Here is a 25,723-nt window from a genome sequence, read left to right as displayed (position 1 = left end):
AATATTAAATGGTCTGGTGATGTCAGGTATGACTTTTCCGTAACGAAGTCTTTTCATAAACCAAACTGACAGACAGTCAATGAATAATTCAGGGTGAATAGATGTGTTTACATGATACTGAATCATTAAAAGTAACTTCCAGTGGATACTTACTTTACATTTTATTATTTGTGTTTTTGTGTTCATTCATAAGCAAATGTTTATTAAATTAAAAAAAAAGAGAGAAACACTGCAACTGCCTCACAAATTATTTGCTATTTGTCTGTTCCCACTATTATAAATGTGGTCAGATATTAATGTAACTTGGTACACATACATAGCATTGGTGGGTACATAAAAGATTAGAGATGCTGTTCTTTGTGACAGATAGAATGGCCAACAGAGTACATTAGTGTTGTTCATATTTCGTGTTGTTACCAGGGGTAAAATAAGGGGTGTGAACAGTGTCAGATGTTGAATGATCACTGTGAAGGACATGGAGTTGCTGCAGACACAAGTCAGACAGTGTTATCAGCACTTGAAGGAGCCAGCTGATCAAATCATGATTTGAGTGGCATTTGTGTGTGACAGTGGTTCAGTGTTGGACTACATGGGAATATGAGGGTAAGCATATTTGTCATAAAGGTTCTGGTTGACCACATCTGACCACCACAAGGTAGGATAGCTGTATTGTGCAGTGAGCACATCATAACCCTTTCACACCTGCACCTGCCATCTGAGAATATGTAATCGCACCATGGGTCAGAGACGAGCAGCCGACGGATTAGAGAATACCATCCCATGTGTAAGGTGCTGTTAACATCACAACACAAACAGTTACATTTAGAGTGGTGCCACGAGTGTGAAGCACAGATTGCTGATGACTGGTGTTGCATTGTGTTCACCGATGAATCTCGATCCTGCACTATCCCAGATGACCATAATCCTGTTTGCGCAGTAATGACTTAGGGAGATGTCCCATGCTTCAATCGTTTTGGAGAGGAACAGTGGTGTTAGTTCTGGTATCAAGGTGTGGGGAGCCATTGGACATCATTTCAGATCATGGCTCATATTGACTCAGGGAACTCTTATGGCATAATGGCAACTACATCATGGACATCCTGTGTCCCCTATGTTACCTCTCATCAGACGGTACGGTAGTGCCATTTTTCAACAAGTTAAGACTCATCCACACATGGCACATGCCTCTATGAATTGTTTGCATGATGTTGAGGCCAGTAAGATTCACAGATAGGACATGTGTGGGACCAGTTGGACATCAACTCTCTCCCAGTGTCAGTATCCAGGATATCTAGGACCAGTTACAACAGTTGTTGGCCATCTTGTCTCAGGAGAGTATACAACTGCTTTATGATACCATCATCAATTGAATTAATGCATGTATCCAGGCAATAAGGGGTCCAACATCATACTGATAAGTGGGCTCATACTGCCAAGTCATTTGTAAATTGTACTTGATTTAGTAATCACTGAAATAACATCAGTTACCCTCTCAACCCATGAAGTTACATTTCATGTCTTCCTCTCCTTCTGGATGCTTCATTTTTTTGTCAGACATTGCAGGTGTTACTTTTTTATAACTGAAACACCAGGTAATTCTACAAAAATTTCTTTAAAGTAATGCTGTGCTGGAGTGTATTAGTACTGTGGTCATACGATTTGCTCTCAGTCAGTCTCTAGTGCAGTCAGTAACAAAAAGAGAGACCAAAAGATTGGTAAACATTAGTTCACCATGTCTTCCATGCCTGACTTTTTCTGTCTCGTATGCCAATCTGTACTACACAGTCTATCTACTACCAACACGAACCAGGGCTACTCAGTCACTGCTGTAGTACTGGTCATTTCTCATGTTTTGCTGTTCCTGCTAATACATATACCATAATAGGACATTAAATTAAACTAATATGGTACCACTCTATCAAATGTACACATAAAATTTGACTTTAAAAGACATTTTGTTTCTAGTAAAAACAAATAAATGCTTTTTGTTGATGCTACATTACATGTGAAACACTTTATGTGCAGTATTTTCTCAGATTTACTCCATCTGTTCATTGAAAAATCTAAAGTGCAGATATCTGCCAAAACATCAGACATCGGAATGAGATTTTCACTCTGCAGCAGAGTGTTTGCTGATATGAAACTTCCTGGCAGATTGAAACTGTGTGCCGGACCGAAACTCGAGCTCAGGACCTTTGCCTTTCGCGGGCAAGTGCTCTACCATCTGAGCTACCCAAGCACGACTCATGCCGCGTCTTCACAGCTTTACTTCTGCCATTACCTCAACTCATACTTTGCAAACTTTACAGAAGCTCTCCTGCGAACCTTGCAGAACTAGCACTCCTGAAAGAAAGTATATTGTGGAGACATGGCTTAGCCACAGCCTGGTAGAGCACTTGCCCGTGAAAGGCAAAGGTCCCAAGTTCGAGTCTTGGTCCTGCACACAGTTTTAATCTGCCAGGAAATTTCATCAGACATCTCTTGAGAGAGAGACACTTGATATATATGATTAATGTCTATCATGGTTGTGAGCTTAGAACTGAGGTTCTCTATTGGAACATGTAGTGTCTTTCTAAGTAAATACAATCCACATTTTATTATTTACTTTTAGTGCATATATATTTTGATACAGTCACAAAGAATTCTTTGAATTTGCTCATTATTGATTTTAATTCAGTTTCATCTCTTTTACTTCTAGACAAAATGGAAATATTGCAGTAAAAGATAACATCTTGTGTACTACCTTCTTGATGTGTACATTCCTAAACCGAAGGTTAGAGGAGACATTTATTTCTCTCCACCCCCCCCCCCCCCCCCTTAAAAAAAAAAAAAACTGAGTTTGGCGGTGCAGTGATAATGTGGAAGTTCAAATCCACATCCAGATTTAGGTTTTTTGTGATTTCTCTAAAATGGCTTAAGGCAAGTGCTGAAATGCTTCCATCAGAAAAGACACTGATTATTTCCTTCTCCATTGGCAGGACATTGAAACCTAATTCCTTCTTTTCCTTTTGTAAACCTATGTTTTGTATCACAGGTAGCAAGCACCAGCTATCATTGCATGGAGGATACCTCGTGGTGTTAGCTGCCAAACAATTCACATGCTATACATTTGTATTAAACTGCTGTATTTATGCTGATTACATATTGTTTCTTTTTTGTGTTCCTTTCAGGGCCACACATATAGTTTGTTTAGAGACAAGGCTAAAAATGTGCATAGTTATCCCCAGCTGCTTCACACAGAGGCACTTTTCTTGGTTCCAGGAGAAAAGCAAGCTAAAGGAAATAAAATCTGCATAAATGCTATATTGAAGCTGCATTTACACTGTCAAGTTTTGGACCACACATATTCAATGTCCAGTTTTTACTTGCACCAGTTAATTTTCAGCATAGCTTGTAACACTTAACAGATTAAATGTTTCTTGTAAACTCTTTTCATCTGTTTGGAAATTTTGTTTGTATTCACATTTCAAATGGGGATAACCAAATAAAATGTAGGGAATTAACCTTGTACTTGTACAGACTTAAAAATGGTAGTTACTTTCTGACCTGCAACTGGACTGGAACCTGGAACAGGTAATTCGAAATAGAAAACAAAATTCATCTCATGACAAATAAATTATAGCTATGGAAATAACATTGCTCAAATGACAACTGTGATTTATTTGCCAATCTATATGTATGAAACCAATAATGGTAATGCAGACTCACCTAACTATAAACCTTGCACGGTATTTTCATGCCTTGTGAAAGTTTTCGCAAATATTTCCCAAAACTCAATTCAAATAAATATTGTATTAGGGATACATTTTATATTCATGTAAGTAAAGTACAAGAATTTACTTTTGCACTATAGGATACTTTTGATAGATTTATCTACAGAGCTTTAAAACCAATGTTCAAGAAACAGAATGTTCTGTATTTAATGGGTATTCTGGACGAAAGCATTAAAAGTTGTAACACCATATGTGTTACCTACTTGTATGAAAAAATGTTTTCTACGCTAATTTACACTAGCATGGAAAGAGACTCAAAACTTTTTAGCTTGCTCTCAGGATACATCGGACAAGAACTCAACCTGCTGTAGCTCTGATCATCATTAATTAACTTGATTGTTTTAAAATAGCACATGTTGATTGTGACCATTTCACGCTGTTCATGGGGTTTGTCACCTCACAGTTTAATTGAAATGGGCTTGGCATTAAAAAGGTGTAGAAATTCTGCTATGGACCATCTTCCAGGTAACTTAAGTATCATTTTTATATGTTTTTCTTGCTTTATACCCCTCCTTCATTTTAACTCAAGAGTTCTGTTGTTCTTCACATTATTGTTTCCCAATTTCTTGGAATGTTCTGGGTATCTAATGATGTTGGCCACTGAGTAACCTTTCTAAAATGTTAATTGAATATTCTACTTCTCATTGAAGCTATTCGTTTAAATTGTTTAGATTTTTCCACTAATACACAATGTACTTGTTGGCTGTTACTGCATTGAACTGTTTACTCATGTGATTTACTAATGTTTGCAATAACTACAACCAGGCTGGCAATAATGGACATATATTGTGTCATTTGTCTCCCATTTAATATATTACCATACTCCTGCTGAACATTAATTTGGATGAATATATGTATGGTGTTTATGTGTAATAGGTAGTGTGAGTAAAAACTATTTTGTGATAGACCATACTCAAACTTTACTATGTGAGGATTCAGAAGATATAAGTTTTCAACATTTTCCACTGAAATACTGAGAAGATTCATGGAATGGGATGTAGTTAAATTATTCTTGATGATCTATCTGTAGTAATCAGTACCGCAGAAGATAGGCTTAACAATCTGCTGTCAACACTGGATTAATAATCCTCGAAGTATTAGCTGACTCTAGCATGTACCAAGGGGATGGCAAGATAGGCCCCCATCAAGGATTCAGGCAATTAAGGGGCCACACAACATGATCAGAGGAAAAGGAAAGATGGTTTAAAAACTATTCAGTATGGGTATGCAACTTTTCCTACATGTCGTGTTCCTATTTTTACCTACCCAGAGAAGCCTTCCCCTTCACCCATGACTGTAAACACACGCTGTTCTGACCATATTATTTCCACAGTGAAGTTCATCCATGTTGCCTCATGAAGATATCATTAATACTGAACAGACATCTGTCATTAACACGTGTTGTGGCAATAGTGTGCTTGGACCATATGTCTGTCACATATACATTTACACATGTTCAGCAATGGAATTCTTGCTGCTACTTTGCTTCATTGTTGTAGGACATTTACAGCATTGTCCCCTTACCTAGTGTGCACTTATTGTGTGTTTGTAACCCAGCACAAAGTCCCAAGTGACTGGAAAAATGGGCAGATGGCTTCTGTACACAAAAGGGAGATAGCATGAACCGAAAAAATTACAGACCAATATCCTTAACAGTGGTTTGTTGCAGAATTCTTGAACATGTTCTCACTTCCAATACACTACTCAACAAAAGTTTGGAAAACTATCATAAAATGTTGTCTACAATACTAGAGCTCTCATTGACTTAGGCGCTTCATGCATTATCCAGTTATAGACTATATACTTGACAGTGTTTACTACAGGTAAGTTTAGTGGCGATTTCCCAATCGTGTAAACATACCGCTGCCCCAGTGGTACACTGCGAGTGGTCCAGTATCTACAACATCTTCATTAACTTTGTGTTTAGCACTGCAGTAACATGCCATAGAGGCATACAACACTTTGATACAATCATTTAGCGACTTTACTTTCAGCAGGTCATAAACAGCAAGATATTGCCGATTGGTAACATGTCATTCAAGTGGTGTGTTTAAGGTGTGGAGAAAGTACAGAGAGACAGGAAATGTGAATGATAGACCTCGCAGTGGTTGTCCTTGTATGACAACTCCAAATTCTTCATTTCTTCCAGCTGTCGGCTTGCATTCACCCAACATCAACTGCAGTAGGGACTCATATCTCAGACCAAACAGAGCACAGAAGATTGCATCTGGGTGGTCTTCATTCCAGAAGATTATTGAGAAGATTTGCACTAAACCAATGGAACCAATGCGAGTGAAGGACCTGAGATCTTGCACATCAACATTGGACCATTGCAGAATGGAATAATGTCATGTTTTCAGATGATACCAGGATTGGTCTGTGACAACACACTAGATGTATTAGTGTTTGGAGAAGCAGTAGATAACACCAGGAACCCTGATACTTTCAGGAAGTCCATCAGTTTGCTGGTGGAAGTGTAGTGTTGTGGGTGGCAATAATGATGGGACAGTAGACCTCTCTAATTCTCATCTATGGCAATTTGACCAGTCCCCGATACCTCCAAGAGGTCCTACAAATGATTGTAAGGCCCTACAGACATGAAGTCAGTTACAACTTCATCCTAGTTGATCACAATGCAAGGCCGCACTGTACTCTACCAATGTCTCGGTTTCTTCAAAGATGCAATGTCAACTGAATACATTGGCCAGCACTGCCCCAGACATGAACGCAATTGAGCATACATAGGGTCTGTTGAATGTGGCAATTGGACAATGTCTGAATCCAGCTGACAATCTTCAGAACCTTACTGAAGCAGCCATTGAGGAGTGGGACCACATACCCCAATATAAAGTTGATGGTCTCATCCAAAGCATGCCTCACAGAGTGGAAGAACTCCTCCATTTGTGGGGATGACATACTCACTACTAAAGACTGATAACCATCGTCATAAGATAAAGATTTTCACTGTTTTTGTTGTCAGGGTGTACACCTAGGAGAGAGCCTACTTTGTTTCGTAATTTTTTTGTAACTAACCAAAATCATTCTTGGTTTCAGAACTAATTATGTTTATTCTGTTAATATGGTACTGTACAAACCTCAGTGGGTGTACTACAAGAAGTTATTCCAAACTTTTGTTGAGGTGCATAAAATAAATTTCCTTGAGACTGAAAAGCTTCTCTCCAGGTAACAGCATAGTTTTAGAAAGCATCGCTCATGCAAAACTCAGTTTGTCCTTTTCTCACATATCTTGTGAACTATGAATGCAGGACAACAGGCATGTTGCCCCATTGCAGACTGTTGATGAAGGTGTGAGCGTATGGAATAAGTTCCCACATGTGAGTGCAGCTTGAAGACTATAAAAATCACCAAATGTAGAAAAATGTAAGTTAATGCAGATGGGTAGGAAAAACAAATAAGTAATTTTCGAATACAATATTAGTAGTGTGCTTCTAGATACAGTCAATACAGTCACACCAATTACATATCCAAGCATAATGTTGCAAAGCAACACGAAATGGAATGAGCATGTAAGTATTGTAGTAGGGGCGGCAAATGGTCAACTTCTGTTTAGTGGGAAAATTTTAGGAAAGTATGGTTCATCTGTAAGGGAGAATTATGCATATATGACTCTTTCATGACCCATTCTTGAGTACTGCTCAAGTACTTGGAGTCCACACCAAGCCAGATTAAAGGAAGAAACAGAAACAATTTAAAGGTAGACTGCTAGATTTGTTATCAATAAGTTCGAACAACACACAAGTATTGCAGAGATTCTTCAGGAACTCAGCTGGGAATAATACCTGGAGGGAAGGCAATGTTCCTTTGGAGGAACTCTACTGAGAAAATTTGAACTGGCATTTGAAGCTGACTGCGGGATGATTCTACTGCCACAAATATACATTTTGTGTAAGAACTATGAAGATTAGGGCTCAGCCACACGGGATTAGCCGAGCGGTCTAGGCGCTACAGTCATGGACTATGCAGCTGGTCCCGGCGGAGGTTCGAGTCCTCCCTCGGGCATGGGTGTGTGTGTTTGTCCTTAGGATAATTTAGGTTAAGTAGTGTGTAAGCTTAGGGACTGATGACCTTAGCAGTTAAGTCCCATAAGATTTAAGAGAAAAAAAAAAAGATTAGGGCTCATACGGAGGCATTTAGACAGTCGTTTTTCCCTTACTCTCTTTGCAATTGGAACAGGAAAGTAAATTACTAGTAGTAGTACAGGATACCCTCTGCCACACTCTGGATGGTGGCTTGCAGTGTATGTATGTAGATGTAGATGTAGGTGTAGAGATAGTCCTCAAAGGTCGGCCAGCAGGTAATGAAGCAAATGCCCTATTTGACCAAATGCTTCTGATCTTTCATGATTTCTGCTGCCTGAGTACTGGAATCAGACTATTTGAGCTGTAGTGCTTCATAGTTTTTGACAGACTAATAAGTGAAAGAAAAAACAGATCTCACATATATCACATCATTTCATCTGACTTTAATTTCCTGGTGGGAAATGTCTTCAATGAAAGCTCTTTAAATGTGTAGTTGATTTTGGACCAGATAGAGCAGAGGTACTGACACAGCTGAGCTAGATACGAAGTAGAAGCTTTCAAGCTCCAGATGAAAAAGCTGATGAAGAGCATTGACATGACGTCCCATCAAAATACTTTCAAGATTTTTCAATTGAGTTAAGAGATACTTATCTAAACATCACAATAGCTTTGAGAACTTTCGTGGCTGTGACATTGACTGTAACATCTTCTGAATGCAGTCTCATTAGATTAAAGATGATAAAAATTGGTGTGGGTCAAATATGGGTGGAAGTAGACTATCATGTTGATAGATTATGACACAGCTGCTAAACTTGACATCAATGACATAATTGATAACTTTGCATCACTCAAAGAAGGGAAGTGTAAAGTAAAATTATAATAAAAAAGCAGATCCTGGAAAGGGATATTTTCACTACTGTTTAATTATAGCCCTTTTTCTTTTATAGCAGATTAATAAGTTATGCTCTTTATGAGGAGCAAGTAAAATCTGTTCTTTATTGTATATCATTCTAAAGCCAATGTGCAGTAGCTACCATAAAGACTAAGATATAGATCTTGTTTTAGTTCCAATTTTTTTTAAAAAGTTTAAACAATTTGTAATTTATTTCCTATGGTGATATAATGTAATTTCTATGCCAGTCACATTTTTCCAGAAGTGGTCAAAACAAAAACGACTGACCAATGGGACAGAAATTTCAATATGTAGGTGGCTGACCAGCTACATTTTACTGAGTTCTTATATTACCCATTAATTCATATGAGTTTTAACAATGCATTATATAAAAAAAATCATGTTTGTAATTTTATGTCATGAGTGCTGGATGGTGAATATGCAAGTAAAAATTAGAGAAAGTGGGAGTGGGTGAGTGTTGTTTTAACTGAGACTGTATCTTATGACTTTCATAACTTCAGGTATTGGCAAGTCCACCAATGGCTATACAGGGTGTCTCTTCGAAAAATCATAATTTTAATGAAGGAATCTTATCAGCTATGTAAGAATTGGATGCTAATGAAAATTTTTGCTGGAGGATATGTTTCTGGGTGATTTGAAAGAAGGGTCTTTGTTGCTGTGAAGAGGGATAGGAACAGACTGCACAGGAGTTTGTCATTGGCCAGTGTTGGTGGAGTAGACAGAAGAGAAAAACATGAGAGAGATTATTTGTGGAAGTGTTGACGGATATAGTATTTCAGCAGATTCATTTACTATAGATATGTGCATTTCATGTGAATTAGGTGAGCACTGTCAGAGTGGAGATAGTATTGTTTATTGGTTGGCTTGATGTCAATGTGGGTAATGTGTCTGTCTTGCAGATGTCCAGGATGATGCAACAGACCTCAGTGCTTGTAACTCCTCTTGGGTTAATTGGATTTCCTCAACCAGAATAAATGCCCATTTCAGAGATAGGGACTTGCATTCCAGCATATCTTTTAGTTTGGTGAATCTCCCATACTCAGCTTACAGTAGCCTCCCACACTCCACTCTCTTTTCCTCTTTTTCTGTATTTCTCCTTGCTTCTTCTATTCTCTTTAGGTACCACCTCCCCCCCTCCCACAAATGTACTCTGTATATACACACTCTAAGACAAAAAAATGACACGCCATGAAGGTATTATCTGAATGCAATGAAAACCAGTAGATGTGATGTACACATACAAACAAACAAGTGATTACAATGTCAGAAAAACTGGACTTTTATTCAAGAGAAAGAGCTTCACAAATTGAGAAAGTCAATAATGCGTTGGTCCACCTCTGGCCCTTATGCGAGTAGTTATTCAGCTTGCCATTGATTGACAGAGTTGTTGCATGTCCTCCTGATGGATATTGTGCCAAATTCTATCCAGCTCATGCATTAGATCATCAAAATCCTGACACAGTTGGGGGACACTGCCCATAATGCTCCAAACATTGTCAGCTGAGGAGAGATCCAGTGACCTTGCTGGCCAAGGTATGGCTTGGAATCTCAGTAACTGGAGTAGAATTGTCTTCAGTGATGAGCTCCACTTGAAATTGAGCACTAATGACCAGTGAAGATGTATTTGGAGACGCTCAGACAGCTGTGAGTTACCAACTTGACTTTCGCCTCCATATGGCCTAACTACGACGACTAATGGTTTGTGATGCCATTTCTTTTCATAGCAGGACTCCCCTAGCTGTCATCCATAGCACCCTTATGGTACAGCTGTACATCAACAATATTCAATGACCCATTCTGTTGCCCTTCATTTCAAGTCATCCTGGGCTTACATTTCAGCAAGATATGCCCACATGCACGTGGCAGGAGATTCTGCTTTTGTGCTTGTCAAATCCTGTCTAGGCCAGCAAAGTCACCAAATCTCTCCCCAGTTGAAAATATTTGGAGCATTATGGGCAGAGCACTACAATTAGCATGAGATTTTGATGTTTTGATGTGCCGATTTAACTGAATCTGGCATGATACCCCTCAGGAGGACATCCAATTACTTTATCAATCAATACCAAGGCAAATAACTGCTTTCATAAGAGCCAGTGGTGGACCAACAAGGTGCTAACTTGCTTAATTTGTGAAGCTTTTGCTCTTGTACAAATCATCCAATTTTTCTGAAAATGTAATCATTTGTTTGTCTATAGATGTACACCACATCTGGCAATTTCCATCTCATTTTAATAATTCCTTCATACTGTGTCTATTTTTTAAAGTGTGTAGTATACTTAATTTTTTATAATTTTGCTTTATTAATTTTTCGCCGGCCGGAGTGGCCGAGCGGTTCTAGGTGCTACAGTCTGGAACCTAGCGACCGCTACGGTCGCAGGTTTGAATCCTGCCTTGGGCATGGATGTGTGCGATCTCCTTAGGTTAATAGTTCTAAGTTCTAGGGGACTGATGACCACAGCAGTTAAGTCCCATAGTGCTCACACCCATTTGAACCATGTTTTTAATTATTAATTTTTCCCTGTAAGTTTCTTTTCTTCTTCCTTACCCATCAGCAATTCGTTTGCAATTTCTCCTGTTTATTATAATCAAACTATGCTTACTGATCTTCTGCTGTTGACACATTCACACCTTCCACTCCCAAAAAATAGATACCCCTGGCTCCTTTTTCTTTGTATTTGTCTCTCATCATCTCTGCACATCACTGAACTATCTTAATGTGTATTTTTAGTGCAATACTGCTTTTGTCATAGCTGTTGTAGCTTCTTCATCTTGTTTCTCCCTGGAGAAGGAACCTTGGTTCAAAAACTTGGAACAGATTTTACTTATTTTTATGCATTTGCAGTGACTGTACTATGAGTTGTACTTCCCAGAGGTAAGTGTATTCAGTCCCACCTGTCTCTTTGTTAAGTTAGCAAACACCTCAGAACTGTGTTCATTTTTGGAGTTTAAATACTTGTTTCATTTTAAACTAAGTAATGACAAAAATGTAACTAATTGTAGTTAAAAAAAAACAACAAAAAAACACTGGTTTACACCATTAAGAGTCATATAGCTGCATTGGAAGCAAAAAGCAGAAGTTAGAAAAATAAATGATCTTAGCATTACACCATGAAAGTAAGGAACTGTGACTATCTGTTTGTTTCAGCAACAACAGCAGCTGGCTGAACTTGGAATGAAGCAATTACAGCAAGCAATGCAGCAGTTACAAGAACAGCTGCAACTGAATGTCATACAGCAGACACACCTACTGCAGTCAGGGGACAAAAAGAAAGCTTCAGGCCCTTTGCAACAGTTAGCACTGCAACAACAGCAACTCATGCAGCAGTTACAAATCACACAACGACAGTATTTACTGCAGCAGGGTATTGGCATTCAACCAATGGTGCTTGCTCAAGCTCAGGCACAAAGTGCAGGTAGGCATGGAGATAACAAACAAAACTTGCCAGCTCTGGGTGAGCAAAAATCCTTGATTCAAATTGAATTGTCAACATGAGGCCCCTCCACTGGACCCCATTTCCTAGGAGTATTTGATGAAATGTCAAAATTACATTGTAGTGGTAAGTCGGTGGCATAACGTTTCATCTTCGAGGTCTGCAGCTGTTTTTATTCTCAAGAGAAATCTGTTTTTAATTTTTATACTTGCATGAAAAAAGAACATATTGCTGACATACTGTGTATCGTACATTGTCACAGAAATATTCATGTAAATTAAATAATAAGTGCCACAGCATGGTAATGGAAAATTTGAGCAACATTTAAAAGGCTTAGAGGAGGCACAAGTAAAGAATTTGGACATAGAGAAGGAAAAATTCTGTGGCAGCTTTAAAAATAGTGGTGATATAAAAGTAGTATCTGGTACTGGACACCTGAGAAGAAGAAAAAGGAGGAGGAGAAGCAGGAGGACCTGTCAGTGTGCAGAAGTATCAACGATATTGTTCCTTCAGCTTAAGTACTCTACAAGAAAGCATCCAGTAGAACATCAACACCGATATTGCTGCTTTGGTACAAAATAAATAAATAAATAAAAATGAAAAAATAAGAAAAATATTTTTCTTTAGTTTAAAAAGCAGTTCTGAATTATGGTATCAAGTTTACACAGGAGGTTCAGGACTAATACTTACAGAAAATATCCTGAATATATTCATAGAGAAAACCAGAAAACTTGACAGCTTAATTCAAGGTTACAAGGAATAAATTGCATTGATATATCAAACAACAGCCAACAAAACACAGCAAGAGAAAACCTGATATGTGAAATTTGCCATTCTTTAATATGACATAAGTCCTACAAAAACTTTTAATTTGGGACTGAAGTCAGTAGAAGAAAAGAGGAGAAGATACAAACAGAAGTGTGCAGTTTGAATGTTCATAGACATGCATACCACAACAGGCAGCATTACTATGTAAAACGGGAAGTACAAATCTATGAAATAATAAGTGCATTGCTGCTACAAAATTTGTAACTTCATAGATAAATTTAAAGGTGGTGTAGTAGCAGGCCGCACTAACATGCTCTTGAATTTACTTGTTCTGTAAGTGGGAGGAGAGAAGCATATTAATTTATATTTTTACAAGAAAAATTTGAATATAATTGTGAAAGATATTTTTGTACATGTTGTCCTGTAAATGAACTTATTAAAGAACATCATATCAAATTGTAACGTGTTTTTGGGAAGACGTTCATAGTAAAAAAAATTATTTTATCCAAGATGGTATCAGTTTCATCCTCTTAAGAGAGCAAGCGTGCATTAGTTTGCTATAATTATACTTTTAAACAAAGAATTTCAAATATGAAAAGTTGAAGATCGGAAGACAAGTGCTTCTCAGATGCAGTCACATCTTTTCCTGCTATAAACTTCAAAACAATAAAGCTGAATTATTTGGTCAGATGCACTCTATATTTAATCGAGGATACATCACAACAAGCATGTGCTGTTCACCGTTATTAACAAGCTGACAAAAATACTGAACAACGAAATCATTGTTTTCTCTGGAGAAGCTTGCGTTTTATTCTTAAGCGATTTCAGTTGTGTGTGAACTGATTTTGTAACTAAAATTAGGTATTTCAAACTCTTTTGTCATTAGTACATCAGTGACAAATTATAATAATTGTACAGTATTCATTATGCAAGTTAGGCACCTTCAGTTGATTTTTAAGTGCAAGACAGTATGTTTTCATAACAAGCTTATTGAAGCAGGAAGATACCTTACAAAATGGGGACATTATGAGAATCTCTGGGAAAATGCGCCTCAGTTACTGTGAGCAGACATAAAAACAAAATATAACCGTGGAAAGTTGCTAGGCTGTTTGGATCTTAATAATTTCAGCAACAAAACATTCATTCATTTTGCCAAGTAAAATATTCTAAATAAATTTTATATGATAGCTCTTGCAGTATAAGTCTTAAAAAGTGTGGTTTAAGAATTTGTTCTAAAGCATTAATTGTTCATTTGAAAAGTAGGGGTATATCTCCATCAGCAACAGCTCTGAAACAAAGTAAATTATTTGAATGACAAGAACTGAATGTCACTCTGGGGATCTTCACAGTAATCAAACTGTCAAAATGCAGTGCATCAACTGAATTTTAATAGTTTCATTACATTTACGTGTTTTGGTCTTTACAGTCTTGCATCACTTACACAAATAGGACATGATTTTCTTTTAATACAGTTATGAGTTGTAAAACTTTTATTTAAAACTTAACTTCATTCAAGAATGTGTGGCGCCAATAGAAGTTTGAATAAAAATTCAAGAAAAAAGTATTTCAGTGATCTTGATCTATTTATAAGTAGCAGTGGCAATTTCTGTTGTAGCATGAGAACATACAAGGTTTTACAATTCACATTTACTTGCAGGACCTACTGTTATCGTAGTGTTCAAACGATTTGCCACTGTTGAAATGACAGTAATTAGCTTGAAATAAAGTATGAAATTTTAGAGTTTGTTGGGCTTAGAAAGGTAAAGAATATGTAGGCAGTTTCCAGCTGGCTGAAATATTTTATCAAACAGTTCTGAAAAATGTGATGAAGGAATACAATTTTATCTGAGACATAAATGAGAATCTGTTGTTAGAGAGATTACAGAGTAATGAGCTGAAACTCTATCCACATATTGCAGAATGAGAGAGAGAGAGCTCCATTTTATTTAAATATTCTTGCAAAAGCTTAAAAAATACAGACAGTGGATTAAAAAATATTATTTCAAGAAAAAGAAATACTATTTCAATATTAAATAAAGTTTCATCTGCGAAATGAGGTACATAATGAGGACACATACTTGACAAATCTACAATTTTGTTTTTGAGCCACACTACAACTGAAGAATGAAATATTGCTAGATAACTTCATTTTGAAGACAGCACACCATCAGGGAGGTTATACAGTTACATTATCAAGTCAAAAGAGTGTAAACAAAAATGAGAGACAAAGGAGTTCTGCTAAAAAGCATCGGAATTGTGAGTTCCATATAGTTTAATGTACCTACTTCAGCCTTATTTCAAGAAGAATGCTGACACTGTCCTGAATTCATCATGTCTAGTATCAACAACTTCATTTCTGCCATAAGATGTCCAGATACATGCATCACCTGGTTTTGTTAAAAGAAAATGTGTCGGACTCAACAACTTCTAAATAGAGTCAAACATGTAGCTCAACAACTGGTGTATGCTTCTCTCAGGAACAGCTTGTGAAATCCAAGAAAGAATGAAAGTATCAATTGCAGATATACTCCTGAGAGTCACCGGCATTCCAAAAGCGGTTTACAATAACTTCAGTATTTCATCTCACAGTCTATTATTTCACCATGACATGCAAACAGTGCTAATGTGGAACTGTTTGAATGATGTGGGCATAGAGTATGCAATATGTAATAAAATTGCATGCACAAACATACAGGTGGATGTATTTAAAAAGAGAAAGGAAGACTAAAATGAAGAAAAATCTGAAGGTATGTTTGCTGAACTGTTTCTTGATCCAGTCAAGACAGATTTTGGAAGTCCGCACTACCTGGGTGTCCTGTAAGACATTGCCAAACAGCACTGTTGTATTCATCACATCACTGCGATGGACAAAATATCTTATGCTGTCTGTGGTTCACTGTGGAGGGGTCTACTTTTTATATTAACTCTGACTTGATGTGTGGAAGCTATTGTACATAATTACAGATATATAAATTATTCATCTCCCATTGTTCCCCAGAGCTTGCAAGAAATTACTTTGGTCTGAAACAAAAATATTAAAACCTGTTTTATTCAGCTATAATGACACCCACTGCAGTGCGGAGTTCCAAAGTGCTGTGGAATTCCTTTTTTTTTTAATGTTTAATTTGTATTGTAATTGTACTTATTTTATTTACCTTTAGTTATTTTCTGTTGGCTGTAAAGCTAAGTATTATGCAAAACTAATAGGAACATTATATAAGCTATAATTTATTTAATTAAGTAATGAAGTGTATCTTCAATATAATTGTTTTCTCAGTGTTCATTTACTTTTTTAGTGAATTCGGGAACAAGTAACACATATGTCTTTAAATTTCTCAGCAGTGACATCAGATGTACCAAATCCTTGGAAAGAACCACCTTCTGAAAACCATGACACACATCACAATGTTTCGGCACATAAAAATGTCCCAGGAATCAATGGTAAGTACACTGTCCTTCCAAGCTTACATTGAAAGAAACAGCTAGTATCTTATGTAACTAAAAAGACTTAAATAATGCACTGAACAAACATTGTCCAGCATCATCGAATCAATACAGGTCTCTCACAATTTCTCTGCTTGAAGCTAATCTTTTTCAGGACTAGCCATTTTGTGTATTAAAAAGTTCCATCGATGTAATATTCAACTGTTAAAAAGACTGCCTTCAAAGCAGGTACTAAATTCAGGGCATTTTGAGAACAAAATATGCTGGGAAAGCAATTTTGTAAGCATCTCTGTTGTAAGGTCTTAGTATTGTTGCAGCTGTACAGATGCCTACTGTCTTTTTTGCAGTCATTGGTGATTCATAGTTGAAAACTGGCTGTAGTGCTAATAGCTGTCCAGGATTTTATTACTCTGACTCAACTATAGAATGTCTCAAGCAACCTCTGAGGTGCCAAAGCATGGCCAATCACCAAAGACACCGGGCAAATGCGGAATGTTCCAGCAACATTGAAGGTAGAGAAGCATGCGAGAAGGACTGATAGAGAAAAACATCCTCCAGGAGAGCAGAATTACCTGAAAGAGTCATGAGAAAGCTGTTTGCAGGCATTGACACTTTCCTGACCTAGTCTTGCCACATCTTTTCATATGACATGCAAAAACTAAATGATTCATAAGCTGCTGGTAGATACCAATATGTCCAAAGTTAAAATCTGGCTTGTTTGTCCACGTCATATTTCTTCAAACAATCAATTTTTTGACCTCTCTGGTGGGATCTTCTTCAGGATCTTGTCTCGTCCATGATAGATTGAGCACTGTTAGAGACCAGTGTCATCTGCTCTTATAGAGAGGATTTTTCTCACAGTTGTGCTGAAGAAGAGGGATTATAGACTAAAAAACCTTGTGGCTATCACTGATGGGCCATCATCATTGGGTAGTAAAACAAGTATTCCGACACTAATGCCAAAGAAGGGGGTTTATTGGCTAAAACTCTTGTGGCTACCATTGGTGGTTCAACATTACTGGCTAGAAATGAAATGGGCGGAGCAAGAGAGAGGGAATGTTTACTCAAAATATTATTGTCTGCAGGTGTGGCTTCCAGGGCATTGTTTATATTGCTCTCACACAATGCAGTCATGTATTTGCTTCCTTGAAGGTCAGAAGCCACAATACCAGAAGCCTATAGCTGTAGTCTCTATTGAACAATGTAAAATCCAGGATGGAATGTACCAATATTATGAAAAGAAAAGGAAAGTTGCTAATCACTGTATAGCAGAGACACTGAGTTGCAGATAGACACAACAAAAAGACTCTCACAATTAAAGCTTTCGGCCATTAAGGCCTTCGTCAACAATAGATGACTGACACACACACACACACACACACACACACACACACAAATGCAGCTTGCACAGGTGACTGCAATCTCAGGCAACTGAAACCACACTATCTTCAATACAATTGTTTTCCCAATATTCATTTACTTTTTTCATGAATAAATGAACAAGTACCACATACATTTTTAAGTTTCTCAGCAGTGACATCAGATGCACCAAATCCTTGGAAAGGACCACCTTCTCAAAACCATGACACACATGACAATGTTTCGGCCCATAAAAATGTCCCACACTGTGTGGTGATTTCAGTTGCCTGAGACTGCAGTCGTGTGTGCAAGTTGCATTTGTGTGTGTGTGTGTGTGTGTGTGTGTGTGTGTGTGTGTGTGTGTGTGTGTCATCTATTGTTGACGAAGGCCTTAATGGCCAGTGGGTTTAATTGTGAGAGTTTTTTGTTGTACTCTCTATTGAAGTTACATTCTGAAGAAGATCCCAGTGGAGGGGTCAAAATGTAAATTGTTTGAAGAAAGATGATGAGCCTGACAATCCAGAAGATTTTAATTTCAGTGATATTGGCCACAAAAGCCAAATTATGTGCAAGATGATATAAATCATCTCTTGAGATGTGCAAGCATGGCTGACCACAAAAGGTGCCTGGTAAATTTGCAAGATGTTCCAGCAATGTTGATGGCAGAGAAGCATGTGAGAAGGTCTGACATTGGAAAAGATCATGCAGGACTGTGGAGTTACCTGAAAAAGGAGTGAGAAAATTCTTGACAGACATTGACATTTACCCACTTTAGATCAGAAGGACTTCCGACAACTACACTCTAACTGCTCTTTGACAGTGCCAACAGCGAGCATGAACACTGACCATCTCAAGAGCTGCAGAAGTTATCAGAATTATACTTCTCCTCACATCAGAAATTGTTGACTTCCTTCTTTCATATTAAAAAATAAAACAAATATTAAATCAAAACATAAATTGGAACTTTTCTGCCTTCTCTTGGTCTTTATATTCTTAATAAAGATAGAATATTGATTAATATTTAAAAATATTGGATTAACACTTCCTGAACAAAACTTGGAAATAAAAGAAAATATATTAAAAAAGAAGGTCAAATGTTTTGTGAAATCATTTGTCTAAAAGTAAGAAATAAAATAGATTAGAGAAACATTTGATGCACCTTCCAAAATTTCTTCCCAGTATTCCTCATATAGTGTGCTTTAAACACCATGAGTGAACTATTGTTTATAATTCTGTTATATGTGTTTTCATGGCCTGAACCAAATTACTTAACATGTTTTACCATCAATATCCATCCATCATCACAAGATAAACAGTTCACTACTTTTTACATTTAGTTCATTAAGGGTATTCAAGTCTAAGAACAAATTGTAAATGGCTTTTACACCATGACCTTTTATCCTAGATAAGAATTTTACTGTGGGAATATCAGTCTGGGTTTCGAAAAAGAAAAGAGCATTAGAAGGTATGATGGGCATCAGGAGTCAAACTTAACTATAAATAATGGCACAAAACTAGTCCAGGCAGCGAATACACATAACAGCAAAGCTGGAATCACATGAGTAAGATGACTAGGTTGTTCATTTTACATAAAAGTGAAATGGCAACTCAGCTGAATAAGAGAAGCACACCATTAATTGGCCGCACCAATAAAACCTCAGAGATTAAATTTCTGACCTGTTGGTTTTGGAGATTTTTCTGAATAGCCTTGTAATAATACTAGTTATTTTTGGTGATACAGTTGCTACAAAACTGCACGTTTGTTTGGAGTAAACTTTTAGAATCCAATATTTAAAAGGCAATAAGTTACATGCAGTATTTATTGACTTTGAAAAAGCATTTGAGTCAGAGTGTGGTTGATATAATTTTTTATCCTATTGAAAGCTTTTCCATCTTATTGAAAGAGCTCTCAGAAAACCCAAAGAAATATTGATCTCATATAAATGTGACTTGAGTGGTAAAATGTCAGACTGCAGATCCAAAGGTCTCAGGTTTGATCTCTGCTCAGACCTAGGATTTTTATCTGTCACTTATATTTTCATTTACCTCTGGAAATATTGGTTAATGTGAAAAATACTGAGTTGCACTGTGGTTGAGCATCCACATTAAACTGTATGTCCTCCTATTATTGGCAGACTCTGTCAGTTCAAAAGCCAGAGGAAGGCAATTGCATACCACTTCCAATAGGACCATGTCTAATAAAGCACTGTGGGGTTCAAACCAACCGTTGGGTTGATGACAGCTTTACCCTTATATGAGGGCCATCAATGGCACCAGGTTTAGTGTTCAGTGTAACTCTTGCATTGCTACAAAGATGATGATATAGAGACATTACTGTCTGTTCCATTGAGAAATAGATGAAATCACTAAAATTGAACAAGGCTCCTTGGCTCGATGGACTCCCTGTCAGATTCCACGCCGAATTTGCAGCTCTCATTTTAATCATAATATACTGCAGATCCCTCAAACAAAGCAACTGCGTCCACTAGTTGGAAGAAAGCACCAGTCATACCTGTCTACAAGGAGCATAGCAGAAGTGATTCACAAAACCAATACCCAAAGATATTGATGTCTACCAGTTGTTGAACCTTCCCACTTTTCTCAAGCCATGGATCAAGGCAATAAGTTACATGCAGTATTTATTGACTTTGAAAAAGCATTTGAGTCAGAATGACACTATTTGTTAACAAAAGTATGATCATATTGGGATCAAACAAGATTTGTGACTGGACTGAGGATTCCTTGTTGGGAGGATGCAGCATGTTATCTTGGAAGAACATCAACAACTGACTTCAGGCATGCCACAGGGAAGTGCATATAGACCTTTCTGCTCACATTCTATGTTAATAACCTGGCAGACAATACTAACAGTAACCTCACACTCTTTGTGATGATGCAGATATCTTTAATGAAATAGGGTACTGAAAAAAAGGAAGAAAGAAAGATTGGCAAGTTGCTTTAAATGTAAGGAAATTTAAAATTATGCACTTCACAAATCACCAAAAAGTAGTATCCTATGACTACAACATCAATGAGTCACAAATGGAATCAGTCAAATCATACAAATAGCTTCGTGTAGCAGTTAATATGGATATAAAATGAAATGGTCACATATGCTCAGTTATAGTTAAAACAGGTGGCAGAGTTTGTATCATTTGTAGTATATTGGGAAAATGCAATCAGTCTAAAAATGAGACTGCTTACAAAGCATTTGTGCATCTCATCTTAGAATGCTGCTGAGGTGTGTAGGACCAATACCAAATAGGACTAAAAGAGGGTATTAAATATATTACAATAAGAGCAGCAGCATGAATGGTTATGGATTTATTTGACTTGAGGAAGAGCATTACAGTGATGCTGAAAAATCTGGACAGGCAGATGCTTGAAGATAGATACCATCTGTCCCACAAAAGCCTTCTTAAAATGATTCAAGTACCAGTATTATGTGAAGAACCAGGAAAAATACTTCAAACTTTTGCACATTGCTCCTATAAGGACTGTGAAGGTAAGATTAGACTAATTACAGCACACACAGAGGCATTAAAGTAGTCATTATTCCATACTCCCTAGGTGCAGACTGCACTACAGAGCAGGTTGATAAGGCAGGCAAATACTATTTCCACACAACATACTTGTCATGCAGAGAAGCCTAAATGGCAGAGACTGTAAAAACACATTTTTGCTGGTATCTCCACATTCAATTAAAAAGTGAGGTCCTAGAAATGTCTCCTGGCACCTCAGAAACAATGACAAATCCTTCAATGATAGGCAGGGTGATAAAATGAGGGATAAAATGCCAGGAGCCTTTTTCAGACATTGTGCCTTCTGATAGATTTTTACTTACCTCACAAAATTTGTAGACTACATAGAAAGGCCTGAATCATGTTTGTGTTGGATGACCAATTCTGATATTGACATTTCTGATACAACATTTTTTTCTTTGGTTTAAACTACAGACTACATCCAATATAATGCAGTGTAGTAAGTGGCCAACATTCTGTGTGAACATATGAACACGGAATGCCATAGGAAAGTTGTGAGCTCAACTCCTTTGAATATTTGTGCTTTTGGTCACGTTGAATGACTTAAAATTCATATTAGCTGTAAAGTAATGTGAGCTCATTCTCACTCTTCATTTGTTTCACTCATGAAATTATCTTTAGGATTTTTCTGAAATTTTGAAACACAAAATTGTAAGCAATTATAAGGAAGAACAGAATGTATAACACAAATCAAACTTCTGCGGGAAGCTGCAGCTACAAACTCACTTACATTTTCACCTTATGTGTTGCATATTTAGCACAGTGCAAGCGCATTTGAAATCTCCAGTTTATGCTGTATCATCAGTTTGTCATTGCAGTCACAAAATAATTTAACACTTGCAACGTTTTTCTCTTGTGAATTTTTCAAGTTTCAGTAATGTGTATAATTTATTCTCTCCTTTTTTATATCAAAATTAAGGAACTTGTACCTCACCTGTATTGTTCTTGACACTGAGAAATCATTTTAACTTCAGTTGTGGTGAAAGTTATTTCATTATGACTGTATGCTACATGCTTCGGTGTACTAACTAGCAAGAAAATTGAAATAAAAAAACTGGACACAGAAGAACTGATTTGTTTAAATATTAAATACCTATGCACCGAGATGACAAAAGTTAGGGGTACTTACTAATATCTTGTCGGAGCTCTGTTTGCCTGCCATAGTGCGGCAACTTGACATGCCATGGACTCAACAATTCATTGCAAGTACCCTGCAAAAATATTGAAACATGCTGCCTTTATAGCCATCCATAATTCTGAAAATGTTGCTGGCGCAGTATTTGGGATTTGTGTTGGGCAATCTCGGTGGCCAAATCGTACACTCCAATTGTCCAGAATTTTCTTCACACCAGTCACAAACAGTTGTGGCCTGGTGACATGGCACGCCGTCATCCATAAAAATTCCATCATTGTTTGGGAACATAAAGACCATGAATAGCTACAAGTGGTCTCCAAGAGGTTCAGCTGGACCAGAGGACTCAGTCCATTCCATGTAAACACAACCCACATCATTATGGACCCATCAACAGTTTCCACAGTGCCTTGTTGACAACTTCGTTCCATGGCTTTGTGCGGTCTATGCCACACTCAAACACTACCTTCAGCTTTTACCACCTGAAACTGAGACTCATCTGACCAGGCCATGGTTTCCCAGTCACCTAGGGTCAAACCAATATGGTCATGAGCCCAGGAGAGTCACTGCAGGTGGAGTCATGCTGTTTGCAAAGGAGCTCATGTCGGTCGTCTGCTGCCTTTGCCCATTAATGCCAAATTTCACCGCACTGTTCTAATGGATGCAATTATACATCCCACATTAATTTCTGTGTGTTGCATGTCTGTTAGAACGGACAACTGTATACAAATGCCACTGTTGTCCGTCATTAGCTGAAAGCATCAGCCACTGTGTTGTCCATGGTGAGTGATAATGTCTGAAATTTGGTATTCTCAGCACACTCTTGATTCTGTGGATCTCAGAATATTGAATTCCCCAATGATTTCCAAAATGGAATTTCCCATGTGTCTAGCTCCAACTACCACTCTGCATTCAAAGTGTATTAATTCCCATTTCGCTGTCATAATATCTTCAGAAACTATTTCACGTGAATCACCTGAGTAAAAATGACTATTCTGCCAATGCACTCCCCTTTTATACCTTGTGTATGCAATACCACTGCCATCTGCATTGCTATCCCATGACTTTTGTCACCTCAGTGTATTATTCATGTTTCTAGAATCTAAAAAGAAATGAAGTGAATGTGTTGTGGCGTAGGTAAAACACAATATTAGTTGTATCTTTTTTTTCCAAAGTGTTTCAAACCTGTAGTATGCTACTTGTTATTTCAGGACTTCTGGGAACTATAGGGTTGGGCCGCAGGGATAGCATGAATGGAGTTGCTGGTGTTGGAGAGGAGAAGCTTCTTGAAAGTTGTGGGGACAAAATGCATCCACTTTATGGTCATGGGGTCTGCAAGTGGCCTGGCTGTGAAGTTATATGTGATGATTTCCAGTCCTTTCTCAAGTAAATATAATCAGTTAACATTTAATTCACTATTACACCCATAGGTGATGTAAGACTGAATTTGTATATTAGTGAAGTTCCCTGTGAATAGGTAGTTTTCTCTGTGTTTAATGTAGTCAGTAGCTATGGTGAATGATATGTAATGTGTTACCTAAGTTTACATCTCACATTATCTTCTAATAACCATTGATATTAGTTTTGTTTTGGCAGTATCAATAAAATACTTTTGCATTTTTGTGTTTATAATCGATTTTAACATTATGGAGATATATTATTAACACATGGAGAAACTATTAATGCTTTCCCTTTGTGCAAAGTCATCTGCTTCATACCCATTAGTGAATATTTAAGAGGGGGGGGGGGGGGGGGAAGTTCATGAAAAACACACACTATTAAAAGATACACCAAATCAGCAATTTTGAAGATACAACAGTGAAATTTTGTACTATGCTTTACATGAAATTAACACATTTACTGTTAAGTTCCTTGCATTATATATATTTAACATTTTTATAGAAGTTAAAAATTTTATTTTCAAAAAATAATTTATGTACCTTTTTCTCATAAAATATTCAAGAGACTTCTACAAAATTTTCTTTGTTTAATCTCTGTGCATAATTAGTTATTTACATGTCTGATACATCATTTGAATGCTTCTTTTATCAGAATGATGTGGAATAAGTCAGTTTACAGGATATGTATACATAATCAGTGTTAACATTAATGAACACATTACCATTTTATTCCTACTCATACAACAACAATTTAAAAAAGTTTTCTATTTTTCTGGTTACCAGCTTTTAAGTAGAAATTCATCATTAGAATAGAAGCAGTTGTCCAGGAGACATGATTTTAAACTATATTTAAAACTTGTCTTGCCACCTGTCAGACATTTTATGTTGTTGGGCAAATGATCAAAGATTTTTATTACTGCGTACTGGACTCCCCCCTGACAGCCTTAACAGTGGATAATAAAGATCAATTTTTTTCTTCTAGTGAAGTAGGTATGGGCATCACTTTTCTTTCCAAATTCTGATGGACTGTGTATGATGATTTTTATTAGTGAAAATACACTGAAGAGCCAAAGAAACTGGTACACCTGCCTAATATTGTATAGGGCCCAGCGAGCATGCAGAAGTACTGCAACACGATGGAGCATGGACTCAAATAATGTGTGAAGTAGTGTTGAAGGAAATTGACACCATAGATCCCTCATGGGTGTCCATATATCCATAAGAGTACAAGGAGGTGGAGATCTCTTCTGAACAGCACGTTGCAAGGCATCCAAGATATGCTCAATAGCGTTCATGTCTGGGGAGATTGGTGGCCAGCAGAAGTGTTTAAACTCATAAGAGTATTCCTGGAGCGACTCTGTTGCATTTATGGATGTGTGGGGTGTTGCATTGTTCTGCTGGAATTTCCGAAGTCCATTGGAACGCTAAATAGACATGAATGGATGCAGGTGATCAGACACTATGCTTACATATGGATCACCTGTCAGAGTCATATCTAGACATATCAGGGGTCCCATATCACTCCTACTGTATGTGCCCCGCACCATTACAAAGCTGCCACTGGCTTGAACAGTCCCCAGCTGATATGCAGAGTCCACAGATTCACGAAGTTGTCTCCATACTGTACATGTCCATCCACTCGATACAATTTTAAATGAGACTCATCTCACCAGGCAACACGTTTTTGTTCATGGCCCAGCATTGAAATCTGCAACAATTTGTGGAAAGGTTGCACTTCTGTCGCATTGAACGTTTCTCTCCAGTCTTCATTGGTCCCATTCTTGCAGGGTTTTTTTCCGGCCACAGAAATGTTGGAGATTTGATGTTTTACTGGATTCCTGATCATGGTACACTAGTGAAGTGGTTGTACTGGAAAATCCCCACTTCATTGCCACCTTGGAGATGCTGTGACCTGACATTC

General features: G+C 37.4%; 1 protein-coding gene across 1 annotated transcript in view; it reads left to right on the top strand.

Annotated features, from left to right (window-relative positions):
- LOC124555068 (forkhead box protein P1) overlaps nt 1-25,723 on the top strand; it is a 714,894-nt gene that overhangs the window by 543,809 nt on the left and 145,362 nt on the right. The window contains exons 5-7 of the mRNA XM_047128852.1: nt 11,872-12,139; nt 16,265-16,366; nt 23,614-23,788. Coding sequence (XP_046984808.1) covers nt 11,872-12,139; nt 16,265-16,366; nt 23,614-23,788 — 545 coding nt within the window. The remainder of the gene's footprint in view (nt 1-11,871; nt 12,140-16,264; nt 16,367-23,613; nt 23,789-25,723) is intronic.

The sequence above is a fragment of the Schistocerca americana genome, chromosome X (genome assembly GCF_021461395.2).
Source record: "Schistocerca americana isolate TAMUIC-IGC-003095 chromosome X, iqSchAmer2.1, whole genome shotgun sequence".
NCBI classification, from domain to species: Eukaryota; Metazoa; Arthropoda; class Insecta; order Orthoptera; family Acrididae; genus Schistocerca; species Schistocerca americana.
The sequence above is the reverse complement of the archived record's forward strand: the minus strand, read 5'-3'. Positions and strand labels throughout refer to the sequence as shown.